This window comes from Mustela putorius, unplaced genomic scaffold (assembly GCF_011764305.1).
Source record: "Mustela putorius furo isolate JIRA1106 unplaced genomic scaffold, ASM1176430v1.1 tig00000228_pilon_pilon_pilon, whole genome shotgun sequence".
NCBI classification, from domain to species: Eukaryota; Metazoa; Chordata; class Mammalia; order Carnivora; family Mustelidae; genus Mustela; species Mustela putorius.
Window position 1 is genome coordinate 18,290,912 of NW_025421322.1, and position 21,105 is coordinate 18,312,016.

At 36.5% G+C, this 21,105-nt stretch overlaps 1 protein-coding gene across 5 annotated transcripts in view; it reads right to left on the reverse strand.

Moving 5' to 3' along the window:
* TRPS1 (transcriptional repressor GATA binding 1) overlaps positions 1-21,105 on the reverse strand; it is a 255,662-nt gene that overhangs the window by 208,731 nt on the left and 25,826 nt on the right. For 3 of the 5 annotated variants that reach the window (XM_045078069.1, XM_045078066.1, XM_013051723.2), the window contains exon 2: positions 2,290-2,447. The exons of 1 other annotated variant lie outside the window; for it this stretch is intronic. In XM_045078069.1, coding sequence (XP_044934004.1) covers positions 2,290-2,326 — 37 coding nt within the window. In that variant the 5' untranslated portion in view covers positions 2,327-2,447. The remainder of the gene's footprint in view (positions 1-2,289; positions 2,448-21,105) is intronic. One more of the 5 variants, XM_045078067.1, reaches the window with a different exon arrangement.

Below are 21,105 nucleotides of genomic sequence, written 5' to 3' on the forward strand. Positions count from 1 at the left end.
CCTTCACCCACTAGGCTCAACTATGCCTCTCAAGTTCATGGCATCAATGAGCACAGTCAAAGTAAGAGTACTGTGACAAACTCCTCCAGTGGAGTCTAATGAATCAGAATTTCAGTACAAGGAGATAAGAAACAATTTACATTGTATCAATAAAAAAAAGTGCAGTCACAGAGCTTCAATGGAGAACTGAGGGTCAGGGCTCATGTTCGTTAATCCCCCAGCTGAAAAACTGCCAAGTGCTGTGTGAGTTGTCACCTAAAACGTCACTTAGGAAAATCCACCTGTGAATGACTAATAGGACAAGGCTTCTTCACTGGTCGACTCTGCCACAAGGGCAGATTTAACAGTTAGTTACACCATGATTTCCCACAATGTCCTGAGAAAATCCAAATTAATCACAGGTTTTAAGTGTTTTCATCTATAACTTCTCACAGGTGCTGAGAAGCCACACTGGCTTTGGACAGATGGGTGTACTTCCATTTCCAAAGAGCTGGTCAAGCAAAATTCTTGTAATATGAATCACTGAACCAAAATAATACCCTCATTGAGTATAAAGGATTATTTCCAAGGTAAAAATTCATTTTACTAAATAATGTCAAAAAATATAACTGTGCTTTAGAAAGTACACTTTCCTTCCTGTCATTGTCATCAAATATAAATAGAATATGTATTATGTTCCTCTTGGAACAACCACCACACAAACAGTTTAGCATGGAGGACTGAAGTTTCAAGTCCAAGTGATGCTCTTGAGGTAATGTCAACACCTGTCTGACCAAGGCAGGGAGTGGGGAGGGAATATGGTCTTCACCTTGGTGTCATTACCAATAGGTCCTAAAACAAACTCAGCTAGGTAACCCTTGTTAGATAAAGAAAAAGAAAAAAAAAAAAGAAAGAAAGAAAGAAAAAGAAACACTGGTTAACTTCTTTCTTTTTTAACGTTTGCATTTCAATGTCTCATTCATTGATGTCAACTGTTTTGGAAGACAGCTAGTCCTTTGTCAGAAGCACTGAACTTGGGAACCTGCACCTACACACAGAAGAGTGGAGGGCAATTTTACTAGTAGTCAACAAAAGGAAAACTAAAAATGAAAGCAAAAATAATAAAAGGGAAGTTTAAGAAGTTATCATTTAAAATACAAGAGCCTGAGTAAAAAAAAAAAAAAAAAAAAGCTATTCTTCACTTGGCCTACATTCTAGTTTATAGAGTATCAGCCATTACTACACATAAAACTGTGATGATTTGGCTATAGCACCTCTTGCCTTTCCCTCCAGAATTTCCTGTTTGTTTTTTCTATTACACATAAAGTTTTTAGTAATCATTGCAATTTAATCTTTTCTTGAACAAATACTGAATAACCATGTCATTTGTATTTTAACATTTTTTTCTCACTGTAAATAAACCCTAATGATAGTGCACCAAAATGAAACAAATAACGTTACACAGAAAAAGACAAAATCTATATGAAAGGCAAGGTTCATAAAGAAATGAAAATGAAAGAATCCAATTCACTGAGGTTATCTTTCCATTAAAGTGAAAACAGTTTCTGCCCATTTATTAATGTCAAGATGATTACAAAAACAGCAACATTTTACATAGCAAGGAACGCAGATAAAGTACTTAAAAGTGAATAGTCATAAATACGTTAATATTGAAAAATGTAACTTGCTTTTCAGAACAAAAAGAATTAGACCTTGTTGATTTATTGTTATGCAGAAAATAGGTCATAGTTTAAAAGGTACTGAAGGAGCAACTAAGAGAAAATACGATTTAATTAAATTATCATCTTTTCAAATTTCAATTCCCTCTTCCACCAAGAAAAGACCTTGAGAACCCATATGACTCACTGACTCCTTATCCTGAATACAGCCTTAAAAATATACATCGCAAAGACTGTCAAACTGCTAAAACTTCAAAGAAGTATCAGAAAGGTCATTTGTGTTTTCTTTTTTGTTATGAGTGGAAGGGGCATGTTCTTTCTAGCTTCTTTAAAAAAAAAAAAAAAATCCTGGTTAATTTAGTTGACTATACTTTGAAGTTGTTATAGAAAAATAATTTTATGGGAATTATATCGCCATAATTTTTCAGAATGACATATTATGTAAATATAAGCACATTTGCAGTACTTCTAAGTGGAAGAAACCCCCCTAACAAGTCATAAGTTAGATATCGTAAGACTATAGCCACCCCCAAGTTATTATCTTTAAGACAAATAACAGATTGCACGATGTTTTACTGTGTGCCAAGAACTTTTCAGTTAACATTTTCACTTGAAAAAATAGATCACATACTTGTAAAATCATACCCAGCATTGACTTCATAAGGCATGTGGCTTTAGAGTGCTTTTTACAATTATTAATTCTATTAGTCAACTAGCAGGAGGCTAATGCAATTGTCTTAGAAGACGCTCGGAAGACACAGAAGACATTTTGAGAGCTGATCTGTACATCTGCAAAACAAAACAAAAAAAAATTTTCCTTCCTAAATGACGTAAATATGCTTTAACGTAGCACACCTAAAATACATTAATATGCCAGCACCACAGGCTGCTTCAAAGACACCTACTGAATGCACGAGCAAACCTTGAGCAAGCTCTTCCCTCCCCTGGGTTCTAATAAAACAGCAGGAAAGGGAGGAACATGATATAAAAGATTACAGAAGTCATTGTCACAATAGACCGTGATGTACGATTTAACCTCTAAAGTTCCCAAACACTAAGGACCAGAATACTTACCTACGCTGGGGTGGGGATAGATGACCTTAATTAGTAAACACAGAGGGGACATGTTTCTGGAAAAGATACAGGTGTACCTACTGATACACAGTCACAGCTGAAGACAAGAAGTGGTATGCATTGTGAATCTCTTCCAAACTCTTAGCAGCAGTGTATACCATGCAGATGAGAAAAGAACTATTGCAATGCCATCAATAATTGGGATCTACGTAAGCCTTCCCAACTTACAGAAACATTACACACTGTAATATGGGCTATCTTCTCAGCTAGTTCTATTAATCTCTATTTTCGCTCTTGATAAAAAGTTCATACAATGGTGACTGAACCAGCTTTAAACCATCATTATCCTATCACCTGCATTATCTGAATGAAATTATTAAGGCAGGGGCACCTGGATGGCTCAGTTGGTTAAGCCTCTGTCTTAGGCTCAGGTCGTGATCCCAGGGTCCTGCCCTGGGCTCCCTGCTTGGCGGGGAGCGTACTTCTCCCTCTCCCTCTGCCTCTGCCCCTGCTCATGCTCTCCCTCGCTTGCTCTCTCAAATTAAAAAAAAAAAAAAAAAAAAAACACTTAAAGAAAAAGAAAGTATTGAGCCAAATATTGCAAAGATGGTCATAAAATAATTAGAAAATCGCCATCAAGGAGTGTTTGGGGAACTCTATTTGAAAACGTCTTTATTTAACTCTGTAATAGCAATATCCCTCACACTGACTATGAAAAGAAGTTCAAAATGCCAGTTTACAGCAGGCCCACTATAAACGACTGGATAATGGGGCTGAAATGAAGCGGATAAGCAGGAACTGAAGAATCTAAGTGGGAGCTACGAGACTCAAAACTGCAAACTTTAGTCCTCTGTTCAATTGAGATAAAAAAAAAAACTGACCTGGGGGACAGAGGGTGGATGAGTGGAGATGGTGAGCATTCCCGCATCTACCTCATTCCCCACCTGAACAAATACGTGAATGCTCCTCTAACAGCTGATATAATGGGAATATGCATCATGTGTCGAGATATTTAAGCAGGTTAAAACGTGCTTAGTTTCCTAAAAAATGCACTATTTGTATTTCTTTTCATTACTGAGATGTAAGACATTCCATTTGCAAAAATCCAAATTTTTAAATTATTTTTTCCTACATTAAAACAAATCTAAAGGCATTCTTTGTATTTCCTAGCTTAAAAAAAAAGTATTATAAGAAATAGTAGGACACTGCATTATTTCTATATTTTAGTATTAGACAGTGGAAATAATCAGCATTACTGCTTAAAATATCATTCTAGTAACTATTTTATCTCACTGATTAAAATGCTTAAACCTGTAAGAAAAAAATCCCTTTTCTATAGAAAACTGTGACTCATGTCTTCAGAATGGCATCTTCACAGCAAAAGGAAGCTGAGTGTTCTATTAATATCTAGATATTTTGAATTAACCATTAATGATTTAGTTTTATTTCATATGTATGTATATGTATTTATACATATACTTGCTCCAAAGAATTTTGCTATAGCTAATCAAATGAATTACTCAATCAAAGGAATCAACTATTACAGTAATTTAAAAAGAGAGCTGAGATCACACATACATCCAGAGCCAGTGCAGATCAGAGGAACTTATTTCCATTAGATGAGAAACTCCTGGAAGGTAAGAGATATAAACTCCTATGTTCTTTGTAGCATCTTGATCCTAAACAAAGGAAGGATGAACGGTACAGCAACCACATGTACAGTTTCTGGCCCTGCTTCCTGTCAGTAGCTGATATAATCAAGGGCCAGTCCCTTGACTTCTCTGAGCCTCTGTTCTTACTCACGAGAGAACTGTAATACATGATTTCGAAACTTCCTCACACCTCTAAGATCCTATAATGGCTCTGGTTAATGGGTTAGGCACTATAGTCTTACCTTAGGAAAACTTAATCCAATTTCCCTAAAAGACTATAAAATATGAAACCATCAATAACTAAGGAAGGCATAAATACCGCTGAGGTTTACCATTCAATCAATTACTCATTTCCTCCAACATTCATTCATTCAATGAATGTACAGCCAGCACAAGTACACGCCAAACACCTAGTGAGAGGACTGTAGTTTTATCACGTCATTCATTTAAGAGCAAAGAAGGGTATCTTTAAAAAGAAAAGAAAAATATTATAAGGAGCCCTTCTTTCTCAAATTTAATAAATAAATAAAGCTTTGGAGTATCTTTCCAAATACCATTTCAATTGAGTGCACTTCCAATTGACTGATTCCTTCTCAATAGACAGAGAGAGATGGATGGAAAGAATGAACCTTAATAAGACTAAAAAGTTAAGGGAGCAAGGCCGTATGATTTAACCTCAGTCTCAAATCCTGCTGAGTATGATTTTTATTATAAGTAGCAGTGCTTGTCATCATAATATATAATACCAGATGACATTTTCTTATTGTTTTTCCAGATAATAAAACTTTCAAGTGTTTGAAATCAAAGCTTAACACAAAAGGAAAGACATGGTAGTCTTCTCCTTAATATATGCTTCTTCCGTGCTTGTTTGTATCAACAACCTAGGAGTACTGAGTTATTAATTACACATTTCATGTAGGTTTTATTAAAAAAATTAAAAGAAAAGAAAAAAATAGTAAATTGTTTCTTTTGATCAGAAGTCCCCCACAAAGAATCTAAAGAATTAAGCAAGTGATAGCAAAATAAAAGGAAGGTCAAGTTTGGGGCCTATAGCAAACTAGATAGCTTCCATATGAACAACATATAAAGTTCAGTTTTAAAGAACATATGTCTTTGCTCATTGGTTTAAAAAAAAAAAAAAAAAGCCTTGAATCCTGTCTACTCCATATATACAGATCAAAATCAGATTGCTTAAGTGAACTATAAAATGCAAGAGAACATTGTTTATCCAAATCATAAACCCAAGAATTGCTGAAGGAGTTTAAATGTTTTCTGTTTCTTCAGATTCCAGAGCAATACTTCAATGGTAGGTTGCTTTTTTTGTAAACTGCTTCAAACTTCATAAACCCAATGTCAGATCCTGGTCTTTGCTACCCATGTCTATTTAATTTGCTCTCTCTGAATTGACTGTTCCTGAATCTTTAAAGGTATTTTTGGATATCTTAAATCCTGCTGAGATTTAAATGTCATCACCTTCAAACAACTCCCATCAAATAAATCTCTTATTAATTCACATCAAATTAATCCAAAATGATCACTTCTCTTAACATATGCTTCAGAGCCCAAAGCCCATTAATAGTCATCTGGACACTAGAACTAACCCAAGACTCTCTGAGATAAAATGCACATTATTTAGATATCCTCTTTCAAAGAGTTTTGATGTTGGCCCAAACACATTTTATTAGGCTTTTATTTCATCGAGCTTTGCTCTCTATATTTCAAATATCTCATTTCAAATGTACTGGTCTAAGTAAAAAGAGATGGCCTGGTAATGAGTCTCCACATACCCATACACATCTTAGAGAAAGTATTTCGTTAACCATTTTACTTTTAGCACAAAATTACAAAACTGTTTTTTGCCTTTAAAAACATCATACTAGAAGTTTAATTCAAATGGTAGAAAGGTACCAGCATGGCTTAGTTGGGTAAGGGTCCAACGCTTGATTTCGACTCAGGTCATGATCTCAGGGTCACAAGACTGAGCCCACTATTCGGGCTCCATGCTCAGTAGGGAGTCTGCTTGAGATTCTCTCTCTCCCTCCTCTTTGCCCTGCCCCCCCCCAAATAGATAAATCTTTAAAAAAAGACGAAAATAACAACAACAAAAAAAAAAAACCACTGTGAATATACGTGAAAAAAAATGAAGTGTGCACCTATTTCCCTAATTAAAGCAAAAAAAAAAAAAAAAACAACAACAAGTATGCATCATGAGTTATCAAAAGGAAAGGGGAATTGATTATTTTTGCTTTCATAACAGTTGAAAGGCAAATGTATTAAAAACTCTGCTTTGAATAAGGTCACAATTTCACTAAGCAAATTAAGAAACGTTATCATTTGTTTCCTCGCAGGTATGTTGTGTTTCCTTTTGTTTTCGTTCCTCTCAAAGGGGGTAAAACACACACACACACACACACACACACAAACACAAACCCAATTAAAATAACGTACAATGACAACTGTTGGTTCAAACAGGCCAGTATGACTTTGCATGTATGTATGGGTTGGGCGTAACTTCATCCCTCCTCCTTGCTAAACTTAGAATATTTCACCTGGTTGATGGGCAAAGAGCCAAACACAGCCCATAAGTTCAAAAAGACTAGCTCATGGAAAAATATAAATGCATCTATTTATCTTGATGGTTGTGATGGGAATTGACATTTTATTTTTATGTAAATTAGATTTCTACTGATAACAAAAATAATGAGTGTCAAGATTTGCAGAAATGCCTTTGACTTTCCAGCATTTGGATGCTGAAAAACATCTTTATATAGTAAAGGTACAACTGTGGTATATCGATATTGCTTTACCTGTTTTCCACTGTTATTCAATAGAAATGAAAATCTCAATTATTAACAAAATCCAGCAATAAAACTGGCTAACATCTGTCTCCGTTCTCCCGTAAGAAATCTGTGTCAATTACTGCCAATCCATTTGGTAAATTAACATGCATATATATAGTACAGTGAATCTAATAAATGCATACCATGAAGATTCAGTAGGAATGCTCACCGTATTCACAGCATCGATCAGCTGAGTGTATTAAGCAAAGTTTTTGTTAATTTTTTTAAGAGTGCCAAGATTAAAACAAATATTGTGAAAGTATATTGAGAGCTTATACTAGTCATATGTGTGTGTGTATGTGTGTGTATATATACGTATACATAGAGGAAACATGTTTGTGTGTTACACATAAATTTAACACACTGTAATATTCAACACACATGTTACATATAACAGGTATGTGTTAAATATATGTATGTTAAACAGCCAAAGTGAAGGGAAGTTATTTGCACCATCCTTAACTTGTCTTGCTCGTGAAACCAGTAAACCACTCTGCTCATCTCCGGGGTACCACAGGAAACCACTCCAAAGGACTCACCCATCCAAGGTCCAAGCAGCAAGTAGGGATGTCCAACGGGTAAGGAACAAATATCATGAGAAATCAGCAAACATACAGCCCATGAAAGGGAATTAGAAGTAAGTTCAGAGGACAGTTTAGTATGTGTAAATCCCAAGCAGTCAGGGATCTTTGTTCTACATGACTATGAAAAGTCCATTTAAATTAAACATTAAACATTAAATTAAACAGACCTGATGGATGTCTTTCACAAAGTGTAATGAATACAGACTAATAACATGAAATGTGGTTAAATACCAACGTAGTAGGTGCTGACTGCTTCATGTAGCCAATTCAGCATCATCTTCCCTTCTGATAAAAATATATTATATTCACACACAGGTTGGAACCATTTTTGTCTTTTGTTGAGTATACTGAATGTTCCCATAGAAAGATGATTTTTTAAAATTCTACACCTGAAAGCAACTCCCGATAGAACAAGTTAAGCCACTTCTTCCTGACTCTTAGAATGAGAAAAGTTTTCTGAACGAAAAAAAAGAAGAGGTTCACCCAGAATCCCTTCATAATTTGGGTAGATAACAGGCTCAGAAACCTTCAGCTATAAGAACTTCGTTTTGAATAAACCATTATTTCAGGACATTCTATCTATGCTCACCCTAAGTTTAGCTAGGCTCTGTCTGGGATTTTATTATAGTTACATTTAAGATAAAAAGAAATTCAAGAATTTTCTCTATGTTCTATGAATTCAAGAATTCATAGAATTCAAAAATTCAAAATTCAAAAATTCAAGAATTCAATTTTTGAATTCAAAAATTCAAGAATTTTCTCTATGTTCTATGAATCTTCTCTATGTTCTTCCCATGATATTGGTTTCAAAAAAAGAAATATAGTAAGGAGGTTTCTTGGTCAAATTAAGTTTAGTGTAAACTGTATACTTTATATAACCTCTCATAGATCCACATTGTACATTAGCAGTTACAGCTCTAAAAAGTCCTAGGGGTTGTGCAGTGGTGATGTCTGTTCAATTTGGATTGGAATTTCTTCTTTGAAAATTACTGTCTAGAGCAACATCTCCCACTGTGTGCCACACAACATTAGTTTTGTTGGTAAATGGCATTATGTGACATAAAGCCAAATGAGATTGGGTATCCACAGCAAGAAGAAAATTATTTATTTCAAAACATATATGATATTTTTTAAGCAAAGCAGTATTTCTTCATCAACTTGGCAAGAAAACGAAGATGCTTTGATCTGATCATTTTGAAGGGCGTGTTTTGTTTCTGTTTTTGTTTTTTTATTCTCCCCAGCATGGCAAGCAACAGTAAAAGAAGATCAGGATCCATTATCATGAAAGATTTAGAATCAGTATTTTAAAAGATTGTGTAATGGCAGAGGATTACAGCCATGATAGAACACTGAGTGGAAAAGGCAGAAGATAAACATCTATGTACAATACGATCTTAGATGTCCAAATTATACACGCATCAACACAGATGGGTATAAGCCCAATGTTATCTTAGAGCTTAACAGTTTATACAGATACCATCGCATAAAGAAGTCCTAATTTTTTTTTTCAGGCATTATTTCTAATGTTCACTAAGGTGACCCATTTAACACACTACACTCTGTCCACTAGATTTGTGTCATTCATTTATAATAACTTCAGTTTTATCTGAACCAAATTTGCTCAGGAACCAAAATACAGCAAAGAGTTTCATGGAATATGGCATGCAGAAAGAGGTTAGAGAGAGACCCGGGATTGAACTAAGGGACCTAAGGTTCATATAGTTAAAATCAGTAGTTCTCAATCACTTACAGATTTCTGGGAGAATGGGTCTAGCCCACATCCTCCTCTCCGATCATTAGTAAATCCCATTCCTCCCAACTCAGTCCAATCTCTACCTGAAGACTCATGTGTACACATAATAAAAGACAGAAAGCCAATGCCCAGACCATAGTCAGTAAACAGTGTTCAGGGTGGACCCACTCTATGACTGCATCTTTTTATAGTATACATTAATGCCAATCTGGCTCAATGGTTCTAGGCAGTGCAGAAGAGAAATTAAGTATATAGGGCTTCCCTAACTCACTCTTACAAGTCCCCGGCTCTAGTTTTATGGGCTTTAGGATTTTGTTTTATGGTTACTGCATCCCCCCTACCACCAAATATCAAAACAAAAGATTAAAAATAAATTTAAGAATGAAGCCAGGCTAGGTAGATGCCAAAGTAAATCTGAAACAGGGAATTAATTACAAGTTAAAATTTTAAGTCCACAGCAAACATAGTGGTGAGGTCATACTGAGGTCTGAGTTTGAGAGGATGACCCTATACCCAGGTTATGCCTGGGCCCCAAAGCTCCTCCATTACACAGGCACCAAGAGAGAAAGAATAATGATTGGATATTATGTGTGGGGCTGTAGAATTAGTGAAAGCAAAAATTTGCTCACTCATAAAATATTCTTGTATAGGTAACTAGTCAATCTTCAAATTCAAGTTCAATATATGTTCCAGAATCCATCTAAACACACACACACACACACACACACACACACACACACACTTTTAAAAAGATTTTTACCACCTGAACCCCAATTAGTAATTTCTTTTCTCCCTCTTGTTGTGGACACCTGTCACAACAGAGTAAGGGAAAAATATAGATATAATTCCAGACTCAGGTGTTTTACAAAACATTCCTTCAAAATCTAATTGAATGTTGAAAGAAATCAAAAGTCAGAATCAGACCTTTTTTTTTAAGACTCACAATCGTGAATGTTGATGTACGGTATAACGTGAATTGTTAGTTAATAACAAAAATGTATTATGTCATTGTTACTAAGAACCAGGCGCTGTGCCAAGAGTTTATTAAGTAAGATACTTTTGTTTTCACATTTTACAGATGAAGTAACTAAGATTTAGAAATGTTAAATCACTTGTTTGGTTCATAGACCCAGCCCATGAAGAACAGAGTCTAAAGAAGTCAAAAGCCTTGCTAGACCACCTGGTTTCCCATTACGTTTCTCATAAACTCTTTAGTGTTATTATGAACAACAGCTATAGATACAAAAGTGACAGCACTTTAAGAACTAGAGAACACAATCTAAAAATACACCATTTCATAAAGACAGCCATCAATTGTACTTGACTGGTTCTATAGTTGTTTCAAGTGAATATGCAACCTTCCCGATAATCTTATGGACTAGTAGGTTATCCTAACTTTTGGATTTGCCTCTTAACACCTAGCACATCACTTAAAGTAATAAATTACACAAGTCTCCAAATGGATTTACTTCTCCAAAGCCCTCTACAATTCCCTCAAGCAAAAGTGAGTCTTCTCCACTACCATCCACAGCAATTCATGTAAAGGTTCTTTTAAGGTACATGCCACATCCCACTGCAACTATGTGTTTATGTTTCAACTACCCCACTAGGTTATGAAGCTCTCCAGATCAGAAAATATCTTTATTAATATTGTAAATGTTCATATGTTAATACTAAAACATTAATTAACAATATTAATATACTATATATCCATTCACATATCTGATTATTTTACTCAAAATACTGATATATAATTCATATATTTAAATATCTCTATGTTATCAAAAATTCTCAAACTTTTTCCAAGTGAAAAAAGAAGTCAAAAGCCTTCTTCTAAGGCTAGAACACATTACCATCACTAACAACGCCACTGTATGATAATGGTTACTGGCGGAAAATAAAGCAGCATACTGTCACAGGGGACATACGAGTTTTTTAAAAAGTCAAGTGATACTAATACGGCCCTCCCCACTGAGACTAGCTTAGTACTGAGTAAGCACTCGCAAAAGTTCTCAGGGACAGGTACAATGTTAGCACACTTAGAAATTTCTGCATATTGCTTATCTCATGAAGGAAGACCAGAATCTTTTGACATTAAATAGGCTTGAGAGAATAAAAGCTAAAAAAAATGCTAACGTTGTATCATCAACATTAATTAATACCAAACTAATTCATGACATTCAAAGACTCGTGGCATTAATTTTGTCTTTATTTAGGCTAAAAAAGAACCAGATATCATTCACAGCTCTGGATCCATGGACATACAGTAATAAATGCATAAGTAGTGAGAAGAATTAAATTTATTTTTCAGAACTGTGACTCACCCTCCCTCTGCTGCTCCCCCTGCTTGTGCTTGGTCGCTCTCTCTGTCAAATAAATAAAATCTTAAAAAAAAAAAAAAAAAGTGACTCACAATTATGTTGATTTGATTTGGGTTCTATATATGTCTGCATAACCTTATGTACAATTTGAGGACTGAATTACAGTTAGAGGAAGGTTCACTTAAAAAAAAAAGTGTACTCTACATAGTAATAATTCCCCATAATGATGTTTTTGTAATCAGTAAAATGAATTTTTATAAGTTGATTTACCTGCATGATTATTTATTCTGTACATGAATGCCACATGGTACTTAATACATTTATTAACTATATAATAATACAGGTATATTCTGCTTTCCAAAGGCTCTCATTATATTGCTTTGTTTTTAGGAAAGAGCTATATTAGTACTTGTTTTTGATAACAACAACAAAAAAATCAGAAGGTAATTTTCACTTTCACTAAAAAAGCCGTTACTGTATTAGTGTAGGTCTTTTCTAAAAGTGAAATGGCATAATGCAAACTTTGAAAATAGACCATTTCAGTTTATGGAAGTTTTCAGAGGAACAATCTACTTTCAGATAGTGAGGGGAAACTGTATTTGCTATAACCTCATGCATTTATAGATACAAATGTGATTTACAAAATTTTTCATCATGTATTCTCTAACGTTCCAAAATTTAAAATATTCTGTACTAATAGCATCATGCATAAAAAATAAGTAAAAGTTTGTATTTTAAAGGAACCGGCTTGGGAAATAAAAGAATACAGAAAAGTCTCAAACATTTGGATCAGACTCCTAGCAACTTAAAGCATCTGGAATGACATAAAACCAGAAGTTTAATTTAAAAGTTCAATTCAGGGGGCACCTGGGTGGCTCAGTCAGTTACATATCCTACTCCTGATCTCAGCTCAGGTCTTGATCTCAGCTCAGGTCTTAATCTCAGGGTCATGAGTTCAAGGCCTACACTGTGCTCAAGCTGGGTAGGGAGCCTACTTAAAAAATTAAAAAAAGAAGTTCAATTCACAAGAATGCTCATAGCATCATCATTTGAACTGTCAAAACTGGAAACAATCCAAATGTACCTCAACAGAATAGATTAAAAACTTGTAGTATGACTATACAACGGAATGCGCAGCCATACAATGGAATAGTAGATTGTAATAAAAACAAACTACATACAACAACATGGATGAATTTCACATACACGATGTTGAGTAAGATGTCAGACACAAGAGAATGCATTCTTTTAATGCATAGGGTTGTTATACTTTAATGCATGCAAAGTTTAAAAAGAAGCAAAGCCAATCTAAAGTGTCAGAATCAGTCAGGAGAGTGATTAATTCCTAGGGAATGGAAGAGCACAGACAACAGGAGGGGACACTAGGGTACTGGCAAAGGGAGCTTATACAGTACCAGCAATTTCTATCTCTTGACATGAGAGAGAGTTACACAGAGCATTTATTTTGTAATAATTCACTGAGCCAGAGACTTACGATCTGTGCATTTTCCGGCTAGAAAGTTCGTGTTTGTGTGCACATGTGTGTGATTTTTCAGTGAAACAGCAGGGGCTCTGCAGGGACCACGCAGGAATACACTGAGAAGAAATCTTTTAGCTGTTCTGGTCTGATGGGCCAATGCAAGCAATTCAATGGAGCAGGAGGCGGTCCTTGGTTGCTTAGGCCAGGCTGCAGGGCACAAAGGGCCAAATGTGCAGAAGGAGGCAATAAGGTGTTAGGAAAGAGAATGAAAGAGTGATGAGATGAGAAGAAAATAAGTTCTGCACAAGAGAAACGGGAAAGGGTAAAAGGTTTAAAAAGAGATCAGATGCAAAAACAGGCACCCGAGGAAGGAAGAAGGTAATAGACAAGAAGGTAGGGGAGAGGAGCTCTGTCACGGACTCTGGTGGCCGCGGGGGAGGTGGTGGTAGAAGAGGTGTGTTATTAAATGGATCATTAGGAAACACTGTATCATGTGGACTGCAATCTAGGTGAAGGTAGAAGAGAACTAACTGGGCCCCTGTCCTGTACAAGCCGTTTGATTTTAGACTTCTATAATTCTCTCGCTAGGCCTCACTGAAAGTCTGCAAAGAATTGATTAGCTTTATTTTACAAATGAGAAAATGAAAGGAACCTGCTTATCTTAGAAGGCTGAATGAAACTGATGAAAAATAGCTCATAAAATAACACTATGGCTTCTTCCTAAATTTTGAGTGTTTTTATAAGGCTAAATAAATGCTTATTTTTTTTATTTAAATTCAATTAGACAACACACAGTACATCATTAGTTCTTGATGTAGTGTTCAATGATTCATTAGTTGCATGTAACACACAGTGCTCATCACATCACATGCCCTCTGTAATGCCCATCACCCAGTTACCCCATGCCCCCACCCACCTTCCTTTCCGTCACCCACAGTTTGTTTCCTGGAGCCAAGAGTCTCTCATGGTTTGTCTCCGCTCTGATTAAATGCTGTCTTTAAATGAAGTGTGGCTGATTCTACCTTCATCTATGACAGCGGTTCTCTATGTAATAAAGTACTCCATCTCACACATCAAATAATGATGGTGTTTCTCACCTTGCATGAAGGCGGCAAGTTAATAGGTAAAATTCTATCCATTTTAAAGTTTCCACCGAGTTAATATTTTCTTAAGACTCTGGCTTCTATTATTACACAGCTTCTAAAAATGAATGGGCAGCAGCACACAAACATCAACAGAGACACGTGACAATACGATTTCTGAAAACTATCTCGTGTGGCATTTAGCATTTGTTTTGTAGGTACAGGTTTGTTTGATCTAATAATTTAACACTATTTCACGGAGCTCCTTCCTTAAAGAGAACCACAAAGTCCAAAAATACTGTCACCTGAACAAGGTTAGGGCCTTTGGTTTAAACAGAGCAAGAACAGATTGGCCAGCCCCACACCTATAGATGTTGTATGTGTTCCGGACGTCAATGCCCAAATGCGCCATGCATTTAACTGCTGACTACAGGAATCAAGGATACGCATGGATGGGCAAAGGTGTTTGTGAAAGGAGTGGCACAATGCCCAGAAAACAGGGACCCTGTGCAGGATTACTTTAAATTAACTGCTTACATTATTCTGTTAAACTTTTTGTTTCACAGCATTTCATAGTAACAGTTTTACTTAGTTATTTACTTAGATTAGTGCAGAGTTCACCTGAACAAATAAAACTGATACCTGGTTAATATCATCATCCTCATAGTTGCAAATGATGCATTGTTTACTTAGATCATAAATCAGGGTGCTATTCAGAAAATAAAATACTATCACTACAATGACTTCATGAAAAACTTATCACAGGAGTAACAGACGGTACTTTTTAATCTTGTTAAAACATTAAGAAAGCCCCATTTTAATGCTGAACCAGAACAAATTACATTAAAAGTGAAACATTATAGAACTCTCTAAGAAAATTGTAGCCTGTTAAGTGTTTCCCATATTCTGAGGGGGGTGGGAAACACTGTAGGTCCCGAAAGATGCCTCTCTGACTTATGGAAATAAAAATGGAATTCTCCTTCATAAAAATATCATCAATATGGTCCAAATGAGCTAAAAGAGTAGGGAGACTCTGGAAGGTAATGCCTACAGTTCAGTATATGCACAGTGAAAAAAACGGCATGAAATAGTTTGCACTATTCAAGAATATTTTCTGATGACCAAGAATACTACCTGAAAAAGAACCGCTTCAGTGTTTGATTCAGTAACTTAAAATAAAGTTACTCATGTTGCCATGTTCCATTGTTTATCCTTCTTCTGCACCCTTCCCTTTATCCTCATGAAAAAATAACAAATGATTGCCCAAACAAGCTGCTATCAGAATTCTTTTTTTCCAGAAGTCAAAGTTAAGCGTATCTGTTGGCATCAGTACCCCTCAGAGTTCAGCACTGAATTCTAATTTCTGTATGCCTATTACCAAACTGACCATATGCTATGAAAACTGATACTTACAATCAAGAATAAATTATAGTAGGCCCCCTTTTCCTTGGGGGATATGTTCTAACCCCCAATGGGTGCCTAAAACCTCTAGACACTATGGGGTTTTTTTCCTATGTAGATCTATTAAACTTTCTATGATTGTGATAAAGTTAATTTATAAATTAGGCACCATAAAACATTAACAGTAACTAAAAATTAAGTAGAATAATTTTAACAATATACTGTAATAAAAGTTACCTGAATGTGGTCACCATCTCAAAAGAGCCTACTGCCCTGGACTCCCCCTTCTCGTGATGATGTGATACGATGCCTACCTACGTGGAGAGAGGCAGTGAGGGGAATGACGCAGGCGTGGTGACCTTACGTCAGAGGAGGATCATCTGCGTCCAGACCAGTTGCCATGGCGACAAACCACGGAAAGCGAAACCATGGACGGCTTGGCGGGGGCGGGGGTGGGGGGGACCACTGCAACACATGTATACATTCGGCCATACAGGATTTTGTGGGCATCAAGCAAGGCGCTGAGGATACACCTGTGAAGGCAGACACGAAGCTCTCCCTCTGGGAGTTTACAGTCCAGCCCGAGGTTGGGGGGCGGGAAACAGAACACTGAGAGGCCTGATTTAGATTTCACATAAGAAAGGGTTCTGGGGGAGAAATGACTATAACCTGAAAGGCAGCAGAAGCTGGCCATGGGAAGGGGTGTGTTATTAAATGGATCATTAGGAAACACTGTATCATGTGGACTGCAATCTAGGTGAAGGTAGAAGAGAACTAACTGGGCCCCTGTCCTGTACAAGCCGTTTGATTTTAGACTTCTATAATTCTCTCGTTAGGCCTCACTGAAAGTCTGCAAAGAATTGATTAGCTTTATTTTACAAATGAGAAAATGAAAGGAACCTGCTTATCTTAGAAGACTGAATGAAACTGATGAAAAATAGATCATAAAATAACACTATGGCTTCTTCCTAAATTTTGAGTGTTTTTATAAGGCTAAATAAATGCTTATTTTTTTATTTAAATTCAATTAGACAACACACAGTACAGTGTGACTCGGTGATTCACTGATTTTGCAAACGCAAGAGCTTGCTCTCTCTCAAGAGAGAATGTGACTTCTTGACGGAACTGAAACAGGTTCTAGGGTGTTAGCAATTTCAGTGGTGCTTGGTGAAAATCATCAGCTCTCTGCAACAAAGGATTAAAGCACTCATTCTGTGGAAGATTCCTTATTTTCCTGAAAATATGACACAATTCATTTATCATACATGTTCACAAAACTTTGCACACACTCTACATACAAACTTAATAGAAACTTTGCACCACTGGATTATGGGTAAAATTTCTACATAGTTACATAATGGGAAAAGCCTTATTAAGATAAAATAATGAGATCTGATTTTGATACATTCTTTTTTACTGTTTAAGACAGTGCCAATAGTACTATAGTTTCTTATCATAGGCAATTACCTATAATCCTGGAAATATAATGATAATATTCTGAATTAACTGATGTTCATTTATAGATTATTAATACGTATGTGCCTATATATACCTTGTTTAAAACTGATCTCTTCCCAAAGCTTAATAATATTAAATAAACTATCAAACAAAAGTTGGAACATTTAATTCTCAGTAAAGTTCCTATCTACTGTGTCATGAGTATAGAATATTAATGGTTTAAAAAGAATTCTTGTTCATCAAGTCGGAAAATAAAGTACCAAAGCAACATCAAATATCATATATACATTCTGACTATAGGCAAGGGCATTTCATACCAAAATTTCTAGTCAATTAATTCATCCATATTGTATGTATTTATTGAGCATCTAGTATGTTTATAACAATGTTGCCAAATATCAAAAGGAGAAAAAAATTTTAAGAGAAAATTCTTGCTTAAGATACTAGCTCCTTCTGTCAAAGAAATAAGGTTTACAGCAAATATCTCAGTAACAATACAGGATATAAAAGGATTTTGCCCCGAAATCAGCAGGGCAAACAATAAAGTCCCTAGAGGACAAACAGTAAGTCCTAAATATCTACTATTATTTTTATGAGTGTTATTATTATGTCCACTATTTCTTTCACTCATAATACAATAATGTAACGTGGTCACTAACAGTGCAAGTTTTTAAGGCAGAGGAGAGTGGAAATGAGCCTGGGGGAGAAGAAAGAATTGCACGGCTCTGCGGACAAGAAAGGACAGCAGCAAAGAAGAGCAAGGCAAACAAAGCGTTGCTCTCCAATATAAACATGTGTCAAGGGACAGGGAAGAATCTGGGTTACTAAAATATGTGGTATAAAGGTTATTAGTAAGATAGAATCTGGATCCCAGTGGATGAGGCTAGAGTCCTTGTGGAAAACAGGAATCCACCTGAAGTTTCTAAATCAAAGAGATGAGGAAAACTGGGCTAGAAGTAATGTGATGTGTACACTGAAGAAAGGTGAAAAATGAACAGATATTATATATTTTTTAAAAATCTAATATATCAACTCTGATCATAAAAGCAAGGAATTTTTTTAAAAAATCAAAGATATCTTACCAATGCACATAAAAGGATAGGGCTGCAGATATAAATGTATGACACGTTAATGAAACTGGCTTATTTAGGCATTGATGGGCCATTGTATTCTTCTATAGCTCAAATTGAAGTTATGCCTAGTCATATTTTACTTACTCTGCTTCGATACTCATAATCCTATGTGGCCAGAGTGCTCCTGTGGCCATTCATATTGATAGTCTCATAACCAGGTACAGTACCTATAAATGCATAGGTAACTATTGGTTGAGTGAATTTATTGAAGTTACTGAAATTTAGTGAATAAGCTGAGTGAAGCTTACAGAAAAGGCAAGGATAGGTAATCAACTGACTAAGCTACCTGACACCCATCTGTTTCTGAACTGCCTGCCAGTACTTAGAATTTTATCTGAGCCCTGTTTGTGCTGAAACCATTAATCTCCGGAGTTCTTAGACCTGAAGTATTTTATGAAGCTTTTCTAAGTAACTTAAAGGCAAGCCTTCCAAAATGACTCCAGATCGTCCCAGTCCCTTCAGGAGCTCACTCAGAACTTGGTCAAATGTTCAATGATCCTCCAACTAGGACGCTCTGATCCATGCAAGCCAGTAGGTAAAATAGCCAGGAAGACCTCAGTAGAACAGCAACTCCTTATTTCAAGCCAGGTCTATACCCTGAGGGACACCTGGCAGGCCTCCGCTCTAAGTACTAAAGGCTCATCTAAGATTTCACTTCAGCACTCCTTCCTGGTAATGACTCAAGTCTCCCAACTGCTCCCCATCCAGACGGAATTCATTTTTATAGTCGAAGCCCTCCAAAACCAGGTGGCTTTGAGGAAGAGATTAGTCCTCTTTGGTGCCCAAACAATGGCGCTAAGACTCTGTAGCTGAGAGGCTGACGATGTGAGCAAAAGAACAACAACCTGATGTGAGAATTTCGGTTCAGGCCACGAAGGTACCTTTGGCACACGCCAGCACTGCACGGTTAGCCAAAATATGCGGCACTGTTATCAAGTTTGAAGTAACAGGCCTTGCAAAAAGTTGTGGGCAGAGTTCTCCTTGTACTTCCAAAATCAACTTCTGGCAAAACTGCCTCTTTTTCAAGGTTGGATGAGAGAACAGAAAAGAGAAATGCTCACACTTACACATACACACAGTTACACACACATTCAAAGGATTACGGAAGCATAAAAACCCAAATCAGGAGAGGTTCTCGCCAGGGTTTTAGCCTCTTTTCTGAATTTATCTGTATTGTCTAAATTCCTATAATACTGTGTATAACTTGTCTACCTCACAGTTTTGTTTTGTTTTTTTTTTTTAAGATTTTATTTATTGATTTGACAGTCAGAGATCACAAGTAGGCAGAGAGGCAGGCAGAGAGAGAGGAGGGGAAGCAGGCTCCCCGCTGAGCAGGGAGCCCGATGCAGGGCTTGAACCCACAACCCTGGGATCATGACCTGAGCTGAAAGCAGAGGCTTTAACCCACTGAGCCACCAAGGCGCCCCTTTTTTTTTAAAGGGAATGAGAGGAGAACACAAAACTAAAGGTATAAGATAACATAAACTGGAAGAGACTGTGAAAGGCAGTGCACTGAAATCCCTGGCACACTCCCCACCCTTCGCCCACCAAACCAGAAGCTCCTAGTGGGGACACACAGAGCAAGCAATTCATTCATATGTTGAATGAAGACAGACATCCAGATGCCAGTATCTATTGGAAATTCAAGTAAGTTCTTAGTCATTATATAATTTAAAAATAGAAGGCAGGGGCACCTGGGTGGCTCATTCGATTGAGGGTCTGCCTTCAGCTCAGGTCATGATCCTGGGGTCCCCGGACTGCGTCCTGAATGGAGTCCGGCATCATCACATCATCTGACTCCATGCTCAATGGGGAGCCTGCTTTCTCCTTCTCCCTTCCTCTGCTCATGCTCTCTCTCACACTCTCTTCTCTCTCTTAGATAAATAAATAAAATCTTTAGAAAAAATAAAAATAAAGATAAAAATAGAATGCAGCCACACATTGTTAGGTGGAAAGAAGAGGGAAAAGTGAATTTGATTACATTTCTCCTGTTTGTCACTTTTTAAAAAATTCACTGAGCTTTTCGTTTTAAATCAAAGTTTGTACACAGAAAGTACAGGGTAAATCAAATAGTGGTAGTGGACTGTGTTGCCTGTTACTTCAGGAGGTAAACACTGGATACAAAACCATTGTCTTTTTAACAAAAGAGGAGCCCTTAACTTCTTAAAGCAGTCAATACCCAGCAACAGTAGCATATGCATTTAAAGTACCAGAACTCCTTCATTCCATAATCTGTCCCCAGGGAATGTCTTCAACAATGGGAAGACTGGGAACTCTGATTTAAATATAATCTTATTTGCATCTCATTTAATTATCAACTTCATAATTGCTTTCAAAGAAAAAAAAACGCCTTTATTAAAGACATTTTGTAGAAATTTTTCATGATGGATTGCTAATTTTATGTACCTCCCTCTCCGAATACCCAACTATATATATATGTTCATTGGAAAAGCAGAGACAAGTCTCCTTAGTTGGATGGTAAAACAATATTCTCGGAATTGAAAAAGGCTATCTTCTTTCATGATGGAGAATATGCACTTTTTTTTCTACATCACTGAAAGAGATAAGGCCCTCTCCCACTCCCCTGCTGCTCCCCATCCCTGCCTCTAAGAGTCCTTGTAACACCAAAACGATGAGCATGAGCTCTAAGCTTTAAGGGAACCCAGTCA